The following is a 21,565-nucleotide window of genomic DNA, read 5'->3' as shown; positions in this document are numbered from 1 at the left end:
GGTGGGTGGTGGGCTAAAGGGAATGCAGCGAAGATGAGGGGGAGAGTAGGAGATGGCTGGCTCGGCCCGATAATCAGCACCAGAAAAGACTAGTCCCAGGGCTGTGTACATGCTAGCCTGTCTGGTTGCTGTGAGTCCATGGAATGGCACAGAAGAATGGGCCATTTCTAGTGTTTTGAACACTGCTGCATGACAAACTAAAACAGAAATATGACTATACTGCTTAACATGAACACAGAGTCTAGAATCTCAGCAGTGCAAGACTATAAACAAGAATTGCATGTGCATGTAAGCAAGACTGAACAATTCAATGAGACATCAATGCTTCTCACATCTGTCTCTCAGTCACTCACACATACAAAAACACACAGATTTCCAGATTTGAGAAACGCAAAGGAGCATGAAAAAGGAGCTACAAAAGCCAGCGTAAGGCCGGCATGCACTGCACAGTGGTAAGCAGTGGTACCATTAAATGCATGTTGCTGTCACACAGCTTCAATAACTGTTAAAACATACAAAACCAAGACAAATCCACTTGTGATTATCAACATAAATCATCTTAACTCTTCCCTCTAGTCACTGAAACTGCAACAGTAGCATTAAATTTGATTTATACAGCCTGGCGATAGAGAGAGCATCCAACCTACACCTACACACACACACACACACACACACACACACACACACACACACACACACACACACACACACACACACACACGCACACACACACACACACACACACACACATCCATCCTCTGATGTTAAGCAGTTTAAGGACAACAACAGCTGAGGAAGAAAGCTGGTAGACTAGAAACCATAAGCCATGATCCCGCTGGCTAGCCAGGCACTAGCTAGCTATCTCCCTCCTGCAGGCCTCCCTTGCCAGCTTAGCCTAGCCGGTCTCAACCAGCAGATCTATATGCAAATGGTCTTCCACTGTCAGTTTGACCAGGCGAGGATCAGGTGGCTTAGACCCTTTCACACATTTCCAATGATGGGAATGCCAGTATAGCACTCTTCCCCCATGTGGAGCCAGGTATACCCTTCCTTTCTAACCTTTAACCTCTGAATAGCTCCTGGGGCGTGGAAGTCCTTTTAATAGTCTGGTGACTGGCCAAAGAAGACATAACAGCATGACAGCAGGGGAGCACAGTTTGGGTACGGGGGGGTTGACCTCTGCGTCTGCCTCATGATATACATAGTCTGGCCTCATATATGGCCTCTCCTTGTCTGTGGATTACCATACATCAGAGTGGGACACTACGGTTGTCCCTAGATGGCCATCAAATCAGGCCCAGAGAAATCAGGATTAGGATCTAGAAAAGGGAGGATCTCCACTGAAGAATAACTCATGAGTCACACATTCCACATTAGAGGGTGTAGGAGTATGAGAAAGGAAAGTCAATCAGTGATGCTGGGCAGAGCGTGTTTGTAAAAGCCTCTATTATATCTGCTGTGTTTTGCACCAGTATAATGGCTATTTTTTCATCTGTTTAAAATCTAAAAGCAGATCAAGATTTAGAGGAAAGATTTCAACACATACACACATAAATTTATAATCTCAGCTGACTGAGGCCCACACAACTTGGGTTGTTCTGTTATACTTTAAAAATGATTAATCATTTAAGTAAGTACAGAAAAATGCTGCTTTTCTCTGTTTTATGTCATTGTAAATTGAATATTGTTGGCAAATTTTGGACTGTTGCTCAGCAAAAACAAGCAATCTGCAGAAGTCACCTTTTGCTCTGGGAACTGTTCAACATTTTCTGACATTTTATAAGCTAAATAAATCAATCCAACAATCAACAGACTGAGGATATTGAAAATCATTAGTTGCAGGCCTACTCCTGATAGGAGAGGCTGGGGACTGGCATGCGTGCTGCGGTGGAAACTGGTCACGCTTTGCCCTGGGACAGCTGTAAGGCATGCTCACTCCCAGCAAGTGTCAACAACACATGACAAAACACATGCAAGTCAACCACTGGCCACAAGAACATAGTAGTCCTCCCACACACACATTCCTGAGATGACATAAAAAAACTGAAGAGGTGTACAAAAATGCATGTGCACGGAAAGTCTTCATCAAGTGCTCCGTGTCATCCGGCGGTACTCATGCACTCGTTTCATCAAGCCTTTGCTTTGCACATTTTATTTCTTCAATTAGCTCTGGATTTCAATAAGCTGGTGGGCGCGCTGGGCCAAGTTAGGTTGAGGTTAGTGAGAGCGACAGCTGATGTCAGGGTGTGTGCTCTATGCTGCTCTGGCGAAATGCAGCTGGTCCGTTGCCAAGCACAAAGGAATACACAGGCGCACAACAGTTCCTCTCTGCAGGCACCTCCGCAATCCATTCCACTTAAAAGGTGAGTGCACTGAAGAGTGTCCCAGCGTACCTCAGTCACAGATTTGGATTTTCCTTGTCACATAGCAGGACACAAATGTAGACACGTGCAAGCACTGAGGTGGGTTTGATTAATTGCGCTGCAGTGAAAGCCAAGGTTTGGAGCATAAAAATCAATGACAATCTTCAATTATGGAAATGCAGTGTGATGATTTAAAATTCACAAGGGCTGCCACATCTCATTAGATGGCCCATCACAAGATGGATTTCTTCTTGCGGTTTAAAAAACAGATTGAAAGAAAACAGATTTACCTTCAGGGTTAAGGTTAGGGGTGCTAACACATTTGCTTTATCGTGAAGCCTCTAACTGCAGGCCGATAAGGGTCAAAGAAAATGGAGCCAAGGCACCAGATGTGTCCTCACCCCACCTCTTCACTACTCACATCAGAGGAGCAGAGTCTGGCCTTCAGTGAGGAGAACCAAGGCGCAGCACATCAAACTCTCATTAGATAAGATGAAACTTTAATGATCCCATGATCGCCATGGGGACACTGGGCTGGTGCGGCACCGAGCAGATGCAAGAAACAACAGAGGCTAAGCACAAATTATTGAGGATAAGTGGGAGGATAGCAGTTTCAATATTAATACTGCTTAAATAGAAATGCAGGAGTCAAAATGCTAAATGATATGCAGAAGAGGATTAATCAGCCAGCAAGACAAAATATGGAATATGCGAAAAATATGTATAATATTCAGACCCAAAACCAAAGTGTGAATCAAGGGCAACACTGAGCAAAATTTGCACTCAGAGATGATGTGTAACAGTTGTGCCGAGGGCTGTACAAATGCAGAGAAAGCGTCTCAGTGTGAGCAAAAACTGCTCGTCCTCTAACAAATTTAAAAAAGTGCAGATATGAAACAGTCAGATTGGATCTGAGTGTGTAATCTAAAAGCTAAATAAAACGTGTTTTATTGTCTGCCACAGAAAATGTTTGTGGATGGATGGAGTGTAAGTACAGAAAAGATGCGTGCACTGACTCACATGCAGAGAACATAGAGGTGTGAGTCCAAAACAGCTCTGATGCAACAAAATATCATCTAGATTAAGACTTAGGGACCAAGGAAATGTCAAAAGTAGACAGGTGGAGCAGGCACACTTCTCCATCACCTCTGTTGTTTGGCTGTATGGACAGAAAGGGTTGTACAATCCTGAAGGCTGTTGGCTCTAAAAAGCACAGAAAACACTTCATGTTGCACCCCAGGGGGATGAGGGGGAGGCTGTTGTACTGAGGTGAGGTGGGAGGTGTATTTTGTATATATCTCACCAAAACACAGTGAAACAATGTGTAGTTTGGTGCTTGGACTGAAATACGTGACAGTCCACTGTGACTTGGCCTGCAGCGGCTCTGTATTGACAGCTCAGGCCAGTTTGCACCTGATGTGCAACCACTTCAGCTACTTCCAAGAGCGAACCATCTCGCAGCTGACTGCTTTGTGACAGGTGTCAGGGGCTTATTGCTCCACGATCAGCTCTTCGTCTTACTGATGCAGAGCTGCAGTCTGTTCTCCTTTACAAGATGAGGCTGTCTTCTAAGCACCTGTGGAGGCTCTCTTGTGTAAAGTAACACAAACTCTGACAGCCATCGTGGAGGCCCTCAGCTCCTTGCAACAGTGGAAGTAAAGAGATCATGAATGATTTTGTCATTGATAAATCATATCAACATGAAAGTATCACTTAGGTCTTAACTGGTCAGTCACATCATGTTGCACATTAGCTAATAGTGCACAATATAGGTTATTCTCATTAGCTGGCATTAGCCTGCTGAGTGATTACACAGCTCACAAAGCCGTAAATTAGGGTCCCAACTAAGGATTATTTGCAATATGGCTGAATTTTTTGGTAAAAAAAACAAACAGGGAGCTGTTGGCTGAACTTCTGGTTAAATTTCACTGATTGTTGTGACTATGCAAACATTTACTGGAAAATGCAGCATAAATTGGTTCAGTTTGATAAGAGATTCATGAAGGCAGTAGTTTGAATTAATCAAAATAATAATTCATTAATTAGATTTATTCCCCAGTCCTACAACAGATCATGTGAGGTACTTGTATTTCTTGAGAAAAGCCGTATTTTCACATTTTCTCCAGAGGACAATGGCGCCATTCATGTTTGAATAGAGACTGGTGCCATAAAGCCTCTATACTCCTCTTCCCCACGCATCCCAAATAACAGAGGCGTCATATAAGAACTCCTGGAGGTGGCATGACGCAGAGTGGATAACTAGACTATTAGATAACCATACAGGAGTGAGGCAGCAAAGCACAGAAAATAGAACAAAAACTCTACAAACTCAGCAAGACTATAAGACCACAGGGAAGAGAATGCAGAGCAGGTGTATATGCTAACAAGCCTCGCAACATGGCAGTGGTTTCCTCCACTTCAGCATCACTGAGCGGTTGTGCTTATATTTCTGTCAGTCATGCATATGCATTAGCATGGTCTTGAGTGAGTCTTTCCCTTAGCAGGAAACTCCTCATTTCGACTGTGTGAAGTCTGGAGCTGCACCATGAAAAGGCAACGCAATAATAAAGCTCAGCTCCAGGCAGCCTGAGAGCTGCTGTTTGCAGGGGGACTTGGGGCAAATCGAATTACAAATGTGGTTGATGTGTGGTTTAAAAATGGCCGAAGCACCCGGCAGATGAATGATGCCATAAATGTTGCCATTAGTAGAACAGTGTTAGAAAAATCAATACGCGTTTGTTTTTTTCTTATTTTACGTTGTTTCTTTTAGTCCACCCGGGAGACAGCACCAGAGCTATAAAACATTGTTTTGTTGTCTGCAGTACAGTTGTAAGGTCTTGTTTTAGAAAGATAGAAGCAAAAAGATAGAAGGTGATTATACCTGGCGAGTGGGACTTACTGGCTCTGCAGTAACAAGAACAGAGCAAAACAGGCAAAACAGGTCAACATCAGGCATCATCAGGCCTGATATCAAAGACTCAAACAGACCGCACCATTTCCTTTGCTTCTCTTTCCTTCTTCCAGCATGATCTCCACGACCCATAACCTCCCCATTATAATCCTAACAGAGAAGGGGGCATTAGGACACAGCTGCGTGTCAATGGCAGAGCGCAGGAGGACGCTGTGCAATGCAACACCCCCCCCCAAAAAACCTTCGTCACCCTCGCACCCCATGTTTCCACTTCCTCCTGTGTCTCTCAGAGTTTCCACCTCTATATCCTTGCCTCTGATTCCAGGTTCCCAGTACTGCCAGAGAAAGCCTTCCTAGCACCCCCGAAGCCAACTATGCATCCTGTTTCTGACACATGCCGACTTAGCCGGTCGCACTAGTCAGCTGAACACAGATCTAGTTTCCCCTCCTTAATACTCCTAACAAGCGTTTTCCCTCTGCAGCCAAGTGTCAAGCCTACCAAAGTCACCTAACGGGATGACTCTGCCCTCTACACACACACGCGCGCACACAGCAACACAACAACACAGAGAGGGAGCACCAACAGAACCATGCTTCCTCTTCGCTGTTTCTCCTCATTTACAAGGGATGAGCTGCAACCAGATACCCACCAGCAGTCACAAGATGGATCCCTCATTATATTTGCATGGTTTATTTTCATCGCTTTCCTAGCAAAGACGATGAGAAGTATAAAGGATGACATATGGTTTGGTGCCATTTCTGATACTGGGATTCATGGGCAGAACAAAATGACAGGAGGCTGACAGCCAAGTAATAGCCTAAATAGCATACTGGGCAGAATTATCTCTCAGTGGAAATGAGAGCTGCTTAGATGGGACGGTGTTTTGCGACTTGATAATCATTTGAATTCCAGACACCTGATTGCACTTTAAGTCTGATACCTCGCAAAAGTCTTTCAATATGACCAACAGCCTGGCAGGAGGACTCAAAAGTAATGAAGAAAGCCTTAACTTAAGATGATCAATGTAACTTCAGTCATCCTAGCCAACATATCTGTTAAGTTTTTTGTGCATATGCAGTAGGTGAGGGTGGAGCTGGGAGATATGATTAAAATCAATATCACAACATTGCTCAGAATATTTTCCAGATGCCAATTTATATTGCGCAAGTGTACGAAAAATTGTACTTGAAATAACAAACTGAGGTTCAGTGGAGTTCACTGTTATGCAAAACTTACCAACTAATTTCCATTTCTTATTTATATTTTTGAACATCATTCATTTGGACTGCCGATTTTTGAAAACTTTAACATGATGTGATCGCATCATCACAGAGGAGACACAAAACAACAAGAGAACATACGATAAAGACGCACTAAAAACTGAAGTATTGCATGCTACAACACTCAGCATGGTAGACTAATGAACACTATTTCTGCTGTTATTGTCAGTTAAGCATGATGACTCTACGCCCCTTATCACACCTGTCATAACACCAAACAGAAACAGGCAGAAAAAGGCCAAGGCCACCAAAAGGACATCGCAGAAGAGCAGCAGGAGGGACACGGCTCATCCATTCAAACTGGACACAACCCAAACATATCAAGGACAAAGAAGTTCACCTTCACTCTCTCTTATTTCTGTCCATCATTGTCACTGGATCTTCTTTTCAGCCCGTTGGCACATCATGCTAAACACAGATTGCCACCTTCTCAACACTATTTGTATAAAATATCAAAGTCTTCCCTCATTCTGAGCAGGCCTTGCTAAATAAAACATGCTCTGCTATGTTTTGCACACTCTGAGCAACATTACCTTTTCACTGCCCCTCTCTTCAGCCAGGGGACCACTCACTATACACAAGTGTGTGAGTCATGTATGAACCAGGCTTTCATACACATGTGAATCAGCCATGATTCACCCTTAATGCGGGCCACCCCAAGCAAAGTAATGGGCAGTCACCCTTTTATCCTGTTTCTATATTAGTCCTGCGCCCAGGTTAGCTTCCACAACGACATTTAATGTGCAGCATAAACACAATGCAGCCACCACTGAGCGTAAACAGTGAGGAATAGAAAGCTGTGAGAGGAGGGGATGATGTTTCCAGGGACTTCATATTGCAGAGTTGTTGCACACAAAAGGGGGCGGCCTTGATGTCAGTGGGTCCGCATGAGAAGTCCCAGTGGACTTCATTAGGTATCACTGGTGGAATGTGCAGGATCATACGTTTGGTTACGTGGAATTAAGGCCGCCTGAAATGTTTACTTTCAGGCCACAAGTTTGGAGCTGATGTGGCGTGAGGATGCTCTGCTGCATGTTAAAGCAAAGGAAAATGAAAGAATTGCTCTCCTCTCATCCCACCCATATCTGTCATGCAACACCACCCCCCTTCATTCACGAGTGGGAGTTGGTAAACACAGCCAACCGATGATAACAATCATATTCAAGGGATGCATTCATTATAGAGGCACTGCAACTGCCATTTGTTATGTGGTTAGTGATGCAGATGATGCAGGTGATGAGGAAAAACAATGAGATTCGTGAAGGCCATTGCAGAACAAGTCAGGCCACTGTCACACAGAAAAATAAAGAAACATTTATGTGCAAGTGTGTGAGGCGTTTAGAGATTTTTACAGCTCCAAACTGATCGTGGACACAGCAGCAGGCATACCTTGGTTTTGATGTTGCAATGGCAGCAAACAGTCCACAGATATTTGAGGGTCCTCCATAGCAGGATGATGAAGAGACCCCCAAAAAACGTCACCATGGAGGAGGCGAGGAATGCCCACCACATGCGCTGTCCATTATTGTCGCAGGGCACCTCAGACGAGAACGGGATGACAACGTCTTCCATCTTGGATATTAAGATTGAAGAGTCCGGATTTATATTATTATTGATATTGCTTGTCCTCATAGAGCTGTCGCTTCCATGGGGAACGGTGCCATCTGCCTCAGCTAGCATTTAGGAGCCTTGGAGAGCGTGTGCCAGCGTCCCCAGCCCCACTCACCAGCCATATTGCTTGGAAAAAAAAAAAATCCCCCTCTTCGCTGTAGATTATGTTCACCCACCCGACGGAGTCTCTTTTTGTGTTTCTAGCAACCTATGAATTGTTTATTCGTGACAGCGTGAGACACCGCACACGCGAACCTGACTAGAAAAGCGGGTCGGTGGCCCTTGGAGAGAGGCATTTAAAACCGCAATAATGACGAATGTTACGCGCTTCTCAATCTGAGGGGTGTTCTGGCTCTTTCACGCCAAAAGCCATGGTAGGGACGGCGTCGTTTGCAGCCGTCGAGGCTGCCGATGAGAGCTCTGTTTCGGGGGGTGGTAAACACAGCGACGGGGAGAAATGTTACAGCCTGTTCTCGGCGAGGCGACCTCCCTCAGCCGTCTTCCATTCAGGGATTCCGTCGATTAGCAGGCGGCGAATCGATTTCACTTTCTTTAAGCGTCAGTCGGCTGTGAACGGCTTGCAACAGAGCGAAAAAAAAAGAAAAATACAAATAGAGATCTAATTTAATTGTACGGCTGGTTTAGGTGTCACCGCAGAGCCGACGACTACATATTCTTGCGGGCGTTTTCGTTGTCAATTCTGCGTAAAAGGACGAGCGCTCGGGTGGATGTCACTGTCTCCATTCGGTCCCCTGCAGCCCTGGCACGGAGCGGCCAACTGAGAGCGCCTGTCAGATCCGCTCCAGATGAGAGCGAGGAGATTTACAGGTAGGAGGGCGGAGCGAAGCGCTAATAATAAAGATAGACAGAGGGCAGTAATACCGCCGCGACGATGTTTATTCCAAGTGCCGACCGGTCTCCGCTGCTGGGCTGTATAAAAGAGGTAGGCTACAATTGCGCCTTTGCGTCTCTAATGCGCGCCAATGACGCACGTCGCAAAGACGAAGAGGCTTTTTGAAAAGCAAGCATATCGATCGGTGATAAATTTAAAGGGTTATAGCGTGCTGTATAAACATCACAGTCCCCGTAGGATTGTTGTATTGATAGCAGAGGATGTGAAACGACAATAAAGTCAGGTTACTTGTCATTGGCTACAACGCTGTCAGGTCCTGTAGGATGCTCTTGGGCTGAATTTTCATTAAGGATAGTGCCCCCCCCCCCCCCCCCCCCCCCCCCCTTTCAGCCACTGAGGCCGTGGCTTTTCATCCATGCACGATAGACATGTTTTCATTTTGGAGAAATGAACTTGATTAAAGGGCCCGTGCGCACGCGCGCACATGTATACGCACAGAGGGAATGTTATGAATGTCCTTCCTTCCAGGTCAATTACTGTCATATGCTTACACTTTTAGCCCACATATTTGGTCGAAAACAGGTGTGGATCGGTGATGACGGTGAGGCACGACTAGCGGTAGTTTATGAATGCCCCTCAAGTAGGCAGGCAGACCAAAGGATATGGGGAAACAGCTGGCAGAGGGCCCTGAATAACCACTGACCCCTGAGCGCCAGACCAGGCAGGTGCACAGAGCCACCTGTGTCACAAGGCTCCAGACTTCTTGGAGGTTGTTTGCAATAAACCCTCAATAATGTCCTCCAAGTCCCTCTGAATGTTTCCAGTACGTCAGATTAAACATCCCTACCACTTTTGCACTCAGTGTGATTTAAAGTAGATAATAACAAATGTCTGAGTCCATGTGCCGTGAAGCGTGCAATTGTGACACTTGATCTCAAGCACATATCATCTGAAATGTAAACATGCCTAAGTAAGGTGTGACGAAGATGTGTGATATATGTTCTATGATGCTAATTTACTGCCTGGGAAATGTTCGTGCTTCTACAGAAATAGCTGCTGTAACAGAATCGTTTAACCTGGGAGGAGGGCAAAGCTGTAAAACACTGAAGACAAGGCAATATATAAATTATAGCAATTCAGAGTTATGAATGTCTATGCAAGCATTTTGGCTTCACATAAAATAGAGGCAGTGCAGGCCAACGCTGCTATCCGCCAGTGGTTGGTAAATTGAATGTGAGTCACAGAAGAAGAACACTCACAGGCAGCAGGTTTTAAGTGTTTGTGACATTCTCCCTAATTTTCGCTGCATCATTTACACCAAATTTGCTTCAGGATGACCCCGCAGATAAACACCAAGATTAAAATCAGAGCTGAGGTTAAAACACAGCTCGATGGCTATATGCATTGAAAGTTTGATTTATGCCTCCTGGTGACACTGAACAGCATCTGACCAGCATGCATTCAGGCACTGGCTGATCAGACAGGATGGGCCTTGAGCAGCAGCCCTGAAGTTGTCCTCCTGCTGGTAAAATGGTGAACTGTCACATTAAAGGCAAACGATGCTGCTCTACAAAGAGAATCCACTGTCTTTTTTTTTTTTTTTTTCCTCCAAAGATTATAACATTTTAATAAAAAACCTTTGCTACAACCAAAGTGATCCCAGAAACGGGAGAATAAAGCCAACATTTCCAATGTGCTATAATGCTGAATAATTTGTTAATGCTCGTTCTTAAATTAAATAAGCGATGTTATCTGCAGGAAACAAGTGAAGTGCAAATCAGAAGCAGGTCCAGTTAACAGAGGCCATCTATTGAGAGCAATTATGGTTATTCATGTGAGTTCAAACAGAATTACAAACATATCTGCTTAAAATTTGAGCTGCATATTTGTATTGTCTGACAAATGGGAAATCATTCTTACTGCAATACATGCTCGAGCTTCTTACAGCTGCAACAATAAGCTCCCCAAGAGGTCACAGAAAGTGAGAGCATCAGCAGCACATGCTTCATACATGATGTGTCACAGTAAATCTTATTGCTGGCCACAGCAGGGGGGACTTGAATTGATCATCTCTCATGAAAGGCCAGCTGTTTGGGGGGAGTGGTTCCTGTGGGCCGGCAGAACTTTAGCCGCAGGGTCTCGGTGCTGACAGATGAGGAGATTAACATGAGAGCAGTCAGGTGGTAATCCCACAGGACGTTTGGAGACGCTAGATTTAACATGCTGGACAGCCAGCAGAGGGCCGAACTGGACCAATTCATCCCAGAGAGATGGGGATAGGCCACAGCTTGCCAGCGTGGACTACAAAGATCCTTCACTGTCAGAGTTAAGACTTCTCAAGTTCAGTTGAGCTGTCAGCAGCTGTCTTGAAACAGACACCCCAGCAGGAGGGCTGAGACCCAACCCCTTTCTAAAACAGGCAAGAGGGTGGTTGGAGGAGAATTGCGGCACGGAATAGCAGACATGCACCTCAGATGTAGTGTGAAGTAATTAGTCACCGAAATCTTGAGCAACATTCGCTTTTTCAAACAATGAATGGTCTCACAGTTCAGCTACAACGCCTGAGCTGCAGGCAGCTTGAGGCTTTGGACATAGTGGATGTTTTGGAGACACTGGGTGCTCTCTTGCCCCAATGAATCTGACAGGCAGCTGGAGGGCAGTCATTCACTGTGGCATCATTTGCCAGAGGACCATGTGACCCCAGAGGTCGGAGGAAACGACCTCGAGCTAGAGGTGTCCAATCAACCGGCAGGATCTGGTGCAGCTACAGGCTGTCCAATCATATGGAAATCAGCTTGTATGGAATATACTGTATATGACAAAGTTTCTCTTGGCGTGTAGACCGAATATATGTTTATATATATGTAGTAAGACACTGAAACAAGACATAAACTACACTGCAAGAAAGCAAGGAAGCTGCTGGATCAATGTATGATAAGGAGTATCATATTGACAAGTGCAGACAATGAAGAACTGATGGAAATTGAAGAAATACCAGCCTGAAAACACACACAAAAAAGGAAATGTGGTGTAACATCTTATCACATGTTCAAATCAAATAAGGCTGAAACTGCTATAATGAATTATATATATTGCTTTAGATGATAAATTGTTAATCACTGTTTTTTTTTGTGCTGTCGCTCCTGAACATGTCTCAGAAGATGCTCCCCTCGGTCTCATCCAGGCTCCACATCTCATAATTTAAGAGACTATTTTTAAGTTTGTGCAAGAAATGTGATAAATTTCTTCCCGCATTTGAGACTTGGAGTTAAAGTGTCTCATTTTTACGGTTAATTCATCTTTAAAAGATGACATCTATTTGTTAAATATGGGTTCTGGTGTACAATCAAGCCTCTCTTCAAAAAAGAATTTGAACTCAAAAAGACTACATGATTAAATGAAGTTACTTACATGACTCATACAACATGCCTGCTTTATATTTTCAAGATAATAAGCAAAATCCTAGTAAGTGTGCTGGGCACGATGGACTCAAAGCGCTTGCGAGGACAGCACACATTGACCTCACCGCATCAAACATGATGTATGACTGTGGCGCTGCTGAACAACAGACGGAGCCACGTCGTGTTGATAAACCCGAGCGCCGCTGCCTCTTCAGTACTGAAGCAAGGCCACGTCTTTATCGCTCGCTCGGAGATCCTGACAGATATTGTCACACTGCCTTATCTCAACTCAGAAACTGATGGCCATTTCATCTGCCACGGTCCCATTTGCTGCTGCTTTCAGCAAAATGGATCCACTTTCAACCTTGTGCATCTCTGAAGGACAGCATCGCATTTCAGCAAGACCTCAAAAGAAAATTCTGTCATTTAAAGCAGAGCCTAAATAAGAAGAGACAGCATAAAGTCAGACTGAGTCCATGTTGTGATACAGAAAATGAGTTTTATTCTCATGTTAATGTCTCAACATACAAATCACATTCTTTTTAATAAAAGAAAAGTTCAATCAGTACCTGGCATCTACACCCTTTCTATAAATACAACCACGTCACGTTGTATCCCGCTCTCGTCCTCTCTAACATAAGCTATCTACTCATAAAAATAGTAACGTTACAGTTTGCTTCTGCTTACTCTTTTAGCCCAATAGTCAAACTTGTGGACCAATTTTCCTTTGAAAAACTGTGCAAGAATAGATCCCTTTTTAATAATTCAAATAAGAAGTGATCCTTTTTGTTCTAATTCAGAATTAAAGGCCATCAATGAAATGTAAGGAACTGAAGTGAGAGATAAAAACATGAATTAGTTACAGTAGAAATTATAGTACCTATTCATAGTCTACTGGAAACCTAGGAACAGTTACATGTTTAAGGTTAACAGGTAAACAAGTGCAAAACAGAAATAAAAGGATAAAGTTGCCTTAGTGGATTTTGGCACGAGAAGATACAGGATATGGTTTTTCGAGGAAGGGCAGAATATTTTTGTCAATATTTTTTGCCTCCTGTATATATATATATAAAAAAAACAACAATTAAATAACAATGAAAAGTCACTAACATTTAAACAGATCAGAGGAAAATCCTTTAAGATATTACCCTGCAAATTTTGCTTCATAGTGTTTCTTTTAATGAGTACATCGATAAGTGACTGACAACCAACCACGAAAGACAAAAATAAACTCTTAAAAAAACATGCTAATACCTGCTAAGACATGACTTGAGCGCCAAACGTTCCTAGGCATATGACCTAGTGAAAATACATGTAATATATATTTATATATATTTGCTTTTTTTCAGATGTATCTGCATACTGTATATGTTATACTCTATATTGTTGTTAAATATATGTTAAAGAGATAGAACGATAGTTACACAGTGGTCTGTCTAGCCCTGGAGTGCATTCTGAGGAGTTAACCCGTTGGCCGCCTCTTCGGCCTACCCTCAAAACCTCGCCATTGTCATGCGCTCTCCACAAAACTGGTCTCAGATCAGCCCCTGAAAATCATCTAGTCTGCGAACATTCAAAAATCCTCTTAGCGTTCCGGCTAAGTGACCAGGGGCTGGTTTCAGATCAGGCTTCTTCTCCGAAGGCACTTCCGAACGGCCCATTAACTGTCCACACACCCCGCTACTATAGAAACACAATGCATAGAGCAAACATCGATGTGTTTTGAGATGTCATGGCCGCCGCTCCCGCCGCCGCTGGTCGGCAGGTTTAGTAAGACCACAGCTACATACTTCAAGAGGTTTGATGCTTTTTGCACTTTGCGATGAAACACCACGAGGAATGTGATGTCTGATCCTGGCATTCCATTTCTATAGCCTCGTATTCGTGCTAACAAACAACCGTGATCCAACTCAACTGAAATTGTCTCTACAAATGTGAACAACAGTCTCAAAGCTCTCTCTCTCACACACGCACACACACGCACGCTCACGCACAAAAAAAAACAAACAAACAAACACGCACAATTAGTTGTCAGTCGTCGTCAAATGGGTGCATAATTGAAGGGAAACCACAAATGTCATTTGGTACACGGGTGGCTGAACTTCATTAGTGTTGAGGTTTGTGTACACGGGGAGAGGGACACGCATTCAAACAAATATCGAACACCAATAGTCAGACTCGTCCTCTGACTGTAAACGGACGCCCACAATGCAGCATTACAAATACACCAACCAGAGACCCTTAGGGAAGACTGAACTTTAACGTGGAGATCCAGTGCTACCAACCTGCTCCAGAGTACATCAGAAATAAAAGGAGGCTCTGATTACAAATCATAGCAAAAGACAAAATAAAAAAATATCAATAATTTACACAACTAGCTCACTGTAGTGTACCTATTGGTAGAGTGTGAAAGGGTTAATTAGTGTTTGGGGAATGGAGGTGGAGGCCGCAGCTTGCTGCAGTGGCAGCCGGTCTCCTCTAGGGGCAGCCGAGCGGAGTCCACAGGACTTTACTTTGTTCTTGATCAACTATAGTCATGATCTGAGTGCAAATGTAAGGGAGGGTGCCGCCTTGGACAATACCTGCAAAGAGAGGGAGACTCATGAAAAACGTGTGTCACAGTGCGAAGAAATGGAAATCTGTACGGTCATGTTTTTTTAGATGCTTTCGTCGCATACGGACCTGTGAAGAATTTGCTGTACTCTTGCTCTATCTTCTGTGCACTTTCATATTGCTCCTTGGAATGTTTCTGAGATACTTTGTCCCGCAGGTAAACCGGATCTTTCTGCTCCCTGTGACACAGACGAGGACAGTCAGTCAGATCGGAGGGTTTGAAACAAACACCAGTGACCACTTATATCTTTCCCACATTCTGATTCACTCAATCAGCCAGTGAGGGGAATCTTTTCTGAAAGTGTCACAACACTGTCTGATGAAAACGTTTATAAACATGCAGCACACACTAAGTGAAGAGGGGATACAGCACTTAAACTGAAAAAGAAAGAAAAAACAGGCTTGTTTCACCAGCTGTTTGGGATTATACAAGAGTTTAGGGTGGAGTCAGACACTCTAAAGTGTTCATAGTGGGATGGAGAATGTGAAGGCTTATCCTGCTCCATCCATCCATGTATGCCGCTGTACCAGGACAGTGTATGTGGTTCAAAGAACTGAGGTTAAATCTTCACAGGTCCTAATTTGTGAAAGGAAATGGGCTACTTACTTGATCTGCTTGGCGTTTTTGTAGCGGACAAAGACAACAATTGGATAAATGTGAACGCTGTGGAGCCTTTCGATGGCGTGCGGGGCGATGTCGAGCAAACAGTGACAGCCCTGCATCCAAAAAGAGAAGCAAAGAAAGCAGAACATCACTTCATCAGACAGATTCAATACCTCACCGCCATGTTCCTGAAAACGATAAGAGACCTCTTCTGCCACGTTCGCCATCCGGCGTTGCTCCATCTTATTCTTCTTCTGTTAAGTTTTATGGTGGATGGCAAGTGTTGCATTAACACCATTTGCTGGACTGTCCCTTGCCCATGTATTCTGGTATTATCATGGCGTGTGTGTAAAGATGGAAATGTTCCTGAATGTAGCTGCATTTGAACAAAGTGAAAATCACTAGCGGTGCCTGAAATGGTGTCCCAGTAATGGTAACTATGTGTAAAAGGGGCTTAAGATTAAAGTGCTGCAAGAGTGATAGCTTATCTTGAACAAACACAGAAGATAAAAAGACAAATTGAAGCCACTTTATCTTTCCTGATGAACTCTGATGAGACAGGAAGGCGCTGGCTAAATACCTTATCTGTTATTTCCTTTATAGAAGCTACAGTGGTCACATCAAAATGGCCACTCCTGCGCTTGTAATCGATGAAGAGGCAGTCTTTGACGCCCCGCTCGATGGCTTGCTGGGATGCCTTCATCACCTCTGCAGGGATGACAGAAAGAGTGAGTGAGTGAAGGAACGCGTGGTGTAAAGAAATCCACAAAGCACAATTATCAAACTATTAAGAACACACACTATTTATTCCCCTGACAAACATCTGGATGAGGTGAACTCACCCAGTACACATCTGCAGAACTTCCCAGGAGACTCTTTGACCAGCATCTCCTTGATGGGGTCCGTGAGCGGCCCGAGGATGAGTACCGGCCTGGGAGAGGTGCACTCCACCTTCTGGACCCGCTGGTATGCCAGGCTCACACAGTCTGACGCAAAGAGCACACAGATCAACCACCTTTCCTTTTCAGCAGACATTTTCATGGCACCGTTTGGATGTCTGCAGTATTTCATGATCTAAAACATGGAAATCTTTCTTCTCACCATCAAGGAAGGGGATGGAGTCTGTGCTGATGGCGTCCAGAGCCACCATCTCTTTGCTGTCTTTGGAGCTGCTGCGCTTGTGTTTCTGTTTCCTCCTGAAGAAGGATCTGCGGGCCGCTGCAGAGAGGGTCTTACTGGAGTCTTCCTTCATTTCTGTCACGCTGTGTCTGCGGTAAAACTCTTGGTCCATCCTACAAGACACACACATAACATATCTTCTTTCAAACGAGTGAAAGAAAACATCTCAAATATGCATTTAGGTGTTGTAGTACAGATTTCCGTTCTGAACATTTATGCAAATTAGCACATATTTACTAGATAGTGTTTCATTTACATAAAAAAAGGCATTTTGTTTAGTGCCATTAGTGCAGAGACGGACAATAAGAGGACATCAGGACCTTGCATTAAGTGCAAAAGGACAGTTCACAACATATGGAAGAGAAGTGACATTACATGTGACGGCTACATTGTAGCTGTATGGTGTAGACTGTTGTCACAGCTGTTACAAATTGTCCACTAGCTCAGAAATGTGTGTGTGTGTGTGTGTGTGTGTGTGTGTGTGTGTGTGTGTGTGTGTGTGTGTGTGTGTGTGTGTGTGTGTGTCAGTGCATTCTCCACCCACATGTACTTGCTGGGGATCTGTCCCCTCTGGATCTGCTGCGCGTTCTCATCTAGCTGCCAGGCCATCCAGGTCCCAAAGCTGCCCTTTGGTAAAGACTCATCCACGTACAGGATGTCATCTTTCTTAAAACTGAGGTCTCCCTCGGCCTCCCCCACCCGGTCGTAAAGTGCTCTGATGGGAAGGAGAGACAAAGATAGATGGGGAGTTATGAGGAGTCGGGCATGTCGAGGGAGCGTGAGGTTGATAAAGTGAGAGAGGAGGTGAGGTGTCAGACAAGAAAGGTGTGAAGGGAACAAGATAAAGGATCAGGGAGATAGAAGGTGGGTAAGAATGGAAATATAGAGAAATCTATTGACAGAACAGGCCTTGCTCGCCTCCTGTTGGAGCCTCATAAGTCACCGCCGAGCAGCCTATCTGTGACAGCCAGCCAGGCTGAGTGTATTTACTGCGGGTGACATCACAAGCCCACTTGCCTATATGACAAGTGACTGCGGCAGCTGCGGCAACACGCCCCGACAGAGTCCCAACAATAAAACGTGACTATTTTAGAGCTTCACTTTCCATCCATATACAATGTATCTCTAATGGCCTGGAAAACACCGAGCGCTAAAACGGACACTGTGTTGGGTCTGCTGTGTAGCGAGCGGGGAGATTAGATAACCTAAATTTGTGGTGTGATTAGCATCGCCGCAGTCACACAGTGGATCTGGGACATAATTGGTTTGATGAGAATGATTCCGGCTTGTCAGAGGGGCGCTCTAGTGGTGGTTCTATATATAGCAGCGTGGACGGAGATGAGGCTGCTTGGGGAAAATCAGAGTGGTCCTTTTACAGAGCTGTAACACATTAACGCCCAACAATATGATCTGCGTGCATGTGTGTGTATGCATGTACCTAATATAAAAGCCATCCCCTGGGACGTCTTTGATCATGCTGAAGTCATCTGGCCGGTGCTGCACCTTGAACGTGACCGTCTCCGCAGGCTTCAGCATCTCGACGTACACCTCCTCTGCCGTCTTATTCTTCATATTCACCGAGTTGTACTGAAAGACAAGGAGTGATGAGGATGGGGGGGGGGGGGGGGGGCACAGACGGCGAGTGAACTTCACATCATGGAAAAATAAGCCAAACTAGAGAAATGAAGGTTCTGCTCGGCTACATTTCCCCCAAGCTTTCAGCTGTATTAAAGTGTCGCAGTATTGATTTGTGCCATATTTGTGGGGAAGAAAACAAACAGGATGGCAGATTGAAGGACAGACTGACGCCGCGCAGCCCGATGACAAAGCTGCGTGGCAATTCAGATAGCAGGCCCTTTGTGTCGGAGGGCTAAGTGGGAGCATGCCAGGAATTGTCTATTATGAGTTTGCGATGCTCTGGATGGATCAGCGGCGTGGAGTGTGAGCGAACGCAGACGGGGAGACGATCAATGAGGAGGAATGACAGGCAGGAAAGAAATGGCAGCGCCTTCGGGCAGAGTCTGCAGTAACAACAGCACACAGAGCTTTGCAACGTCTTATAAAGAGTTTAGCGTTGAGATCGCTTAAAAAAAAAAAGTGATATTGATCACACATATGACCCTTTACCATCTTATAAAAATCAACAGCTATTCCATTTTTGAAACTGAATAAAACTCCCACTTAAGAAGATCCACCTCTCCAGTGATCTGATAGGACATTTACTCAAGAACTGTGAGTATGACAAACAAAAAACAGCATTTCTTTGCACAGTCTATGTGATAGTTGTTGCAGTGTTCGTGAATTTAAGCAACAGGTTATGTGTCATATGTGTGTGAGTCCACACCTCCTGAATGAGGTCCCCAGGAAGCAGCCCATCAGGGCCCCTGGCAGGACTGTCCTCATCCAGGCTCTCTATGTAGACGCCTCGGAGGTTCCCTCCACAGAGCGTGACTCCCACCTCCACCCCAGGCCTGCGCACCGTCACAAGCCGCGGCTCATCCGCCTTCCTGCTGCCCTCAGACGGCATTCTAGAGGACAAGTGGTCAATTAGAGAGTTACTGAAGTGCATCGTTATAGCGGGGGTCTTTTTCTCCCATTTCTTAATGTCAGTGTCGAGGTTTACCTGATGAAATTGCGGGGGCTAGTCGTGGGTGTGGTCTGCTTGGAGGAGGGAGTGAGCGTGCCCTCGTCCTGTTCGCTGAGCGTATCGATGGCGGAGTGATTGTCGGGGGTGGCGGCTCCGCTCCCCTGGGGAGTCGACTGAGTGCTGACTGGCTCCAGGCGGGAGCTGCAACGATAAAAAAATAGGAAAAATGTGCATCCATCAATAAAATGACATTACCTCAATGTTTAATGCACATCACAGAAGACAAATTACTTGAAAGACTTCCTGTTTTCCTCTCAGCATGTCAAACAGCTCTATCAATCATACCTTTTCCAAAAACAGCTAAACAAGTGATGCAAATTTTCACACTTGCTTCCCTGTTCTGTGCTTTATCAGAGCTATGTGGAGTCTGTCTGTGTGTCTGTGTTTTTGCCACAATAACCACTGAACTAAGATTCAGGGGATTATTGCCAAATGATCTTATTTGATTCAATTAAAATATCAGCTGATATAAGCTGAATATTTTAACTCTATATCTGTATCTAAATCCTAGCATCAGTTGGACTCTGAATAATTAAAGATGAACAGCTACACAGTTAATTACATCTTCATTCTTTGCACCTGGGTGAGTATAAAGAGTGCAGTGCTGTTTCAGAGATTCTTTTATGTTCATTCAGCTAAAAAGAAAAAGTGAAAACGCAATGAAAATGCATCATCTGGCATCAGCGCTTAAACAAACTCAACTCACATCCTGAAACATATGCATTTAGAGAACATCTGGCCACGTAAAAGAATATAAATACCCATGTCACCCATGTAAATCACTTAGTGGGACTGATTCAGGAATCAGCCCAGCAGCACACCTGGGAAAGCAACCCCAGCCCACACTGGAACATCCACACTCTATGAGAGACATCGTGTTACCTGGAGCGAGAGTGGTTGCCCAGCTGGTACATGTGTGGGTTGTACTGGGCCATAATGGTGATGGTGTCACACTGCTGGCCGATGATGAGACGAGCCTGCTGCTCCGTGGCGTTCCGCAAGTTGATGCCATTATACTAAGAGAGGGAGAAAAGTGTGATCAGGGATAGACGGGGGACAAAAAAAGATGTCTTACATAAAAACAGATACGTTTAGAAATTAATTTCTCTACACATTGTTCTAGAGCAGGCCACTAGCCAGGTGTGGGGGCTGACATTAGCCCTCCTAAAGGGTCCACAACCTTATGTGATTAAAAATAAAATGGGAAAAAGTATTAATATGCTGGGAACTGTGACAACACTAATGAATAAAGAGCTCCAAAGTGGCTAAATCTATGGGAAGCAGCAAAATGAAGCCACCATGTATTCGTAGCATCAGTATTTATTAAACTGCTCCTGTGTCGCTCTGCTCCACGACTCCACTGGAAATGCAGTCTTATTCATGGCGCTTAAAGCGATAACCTTCGCGACATCCAGTAGGTTGCTCACACCTCCAGTAATTGGTCTCCGTACTCCAGTCCTGCCTGGTGGGCGATGCTACCTCCAGTAACTTTAGAGACAAAGATCCCTCCGTTCTCCCCGCTGACGATGGAGATGCCCAGAGGCTCCGCACCTTTGTGCACGATGACATTGCGGGGTTCCTCCAAGTATGGCCTGGTGGAAAGGAGGAATGTTTATAAGTGAATAGCATCCCAGAGAAGCGGTTGCTGGATACCACACAGGAGCAAGCTGAGAGGGTGAGGTGATGGACTGACCAACTTATTTACAGCTCTGGAGAGTTTCTTGCCACCCAGGCTTTTGATCCAGTTATACAGAATCGTGTCGCTGGACATGTCTTGTCTAAATTCCAAACATTATCAATAGAAAGACGAAGTTGCGTTTAAAGTTAAAGCCTGAGCTTAGATCCCCCCCCCCCAGGCCTGTAAATCAATCATCTCTCCAGAGCGCCACTTTACGGCTGGCTTAACAGAAGAAACTGGGCAGGTTTAGAGTACAGGGACACTGTGTGCAACATCATAAAAGCACAAGCAAGTGAAATCCCTTCACATGGAGGAGATTTGCATGAGCTTTGTGTGTCTTCATAACAAGTTGTCTTTGGACATGGCATACAATTCTATGAAGGCAGATAAAAGGAATGGATTAGCAGCCAGAGGGGGGGTAAAC

General features: G+C 44.7%; 2 protein-coding genes across 22 annotated transcripts in view; both read right to left on the bottom strand.

The window, feature by feature from the left end:
• Positions 1 to 9,143, bottom strand: part of kcnma1a (potassium large conductance calcium-activated channel, subfamily M, alpha member 1a) — a 133,920-nt gene extending 124,777 nt beyond the window's left edge. For all 17 annotated transcript variants that reach the window (XM_070977252.1, XM_070977254.1, XM_070977255.1 and 14 more), the window contains exon 1: positions 7,945 to 9,143. In XM_070977252.1, the coding sequence (XP_070833353.1) occupies positions 7,945 to 8,235 (291 nt within the window). In that variant the 5' untranslated portion in view covers positions 8,236 to 9,143. The remainder of the gene's footprint in view (positions 1 to 7,944) is intronic.
• A 3,756-nt stretch (positions 9,144 to 12,899) lies between these two features.
• dlg5a (discs, large homolog 5a (Drosophila)) overlaps positions 12,900 to 21,565 on the bottom strand; it is a 35,238-nt gene continuing 26,572 nt past the window's right edge. For all 5 annotated transcript variants that reach the window (XM_070977292.1, XM_070977291.1, XM_070977294.1 and 2 more), the window contains 12 exons: positions 20,893 to 21,055; positions 20,346 to 20,479; positions 19,440 to 19,604; positions 19,161 to 19,344; positions 18,255 to 18,403; positions 17,361 to 17,531; positions 16,739 to 16,929; positions 16,480 to 16,623; positions 16,218 to 16,345; positions 15,641 to 15,750; positions 15,103 to 15,212; positions 12,900 to 15,002 (listed from right to left, as the gene is read on the bottom strand). In XM_070977292.1, coding sequence (XP_070833393.1) covers positions 14,899 to 15,002; positions 15,103 to 15,212; positions 15,641 to 15,750; positions 16,218 to 16,345; positions 16,480 to 16,623; positions 16,739 to 16,929; positions 17,361 to 17,531; positions 18,255 to 18,403; positions 19,161 to 19,344; positions 19,440 to 19,604; positions 20,346 to 20,479; positions 20,893 to 21,055 — 1,753 coding nt within the window. In that variant the 3' untranslated portion in view covers positions 12,900 to 14,898. The remainder of the gene's footprint in view (positions 15,003 to 15,102; positions 15,213 to 15,640; positions 15,751 to 16,217; positions 16,346 to 16,479; positions 16,624 to 16,738; positions 16,930 to 17,360; positions 17,532 to 18,254; positions 18,404 to 19,160; positions 19,345 to 19,439; positions 19,605 to 20,345; positions 20,480 to 20,892; positions 21,056 to 21,565) is intronic.

Source organism: Chaetodon trifascialis, chromosome 13 (assembly GCF_039877785.1).
Source record: "Chaetodon trifascialis isolate fChaTrf1 chromosome 13, fChaTrf1.hap1, whole genome shotgun sequence".
Lineage (NCBI taxonomy): Eukaryota > Metazoa > Chordata > Actinopteri > Chaetodontiformes > Chaetodontidae > Chaetodon > Chaetodon trifascialis.
Note: the sequence above shows the minus strand (reverse complement) of the source record. Positions and strands in the feature narration are given on the sequence as shown.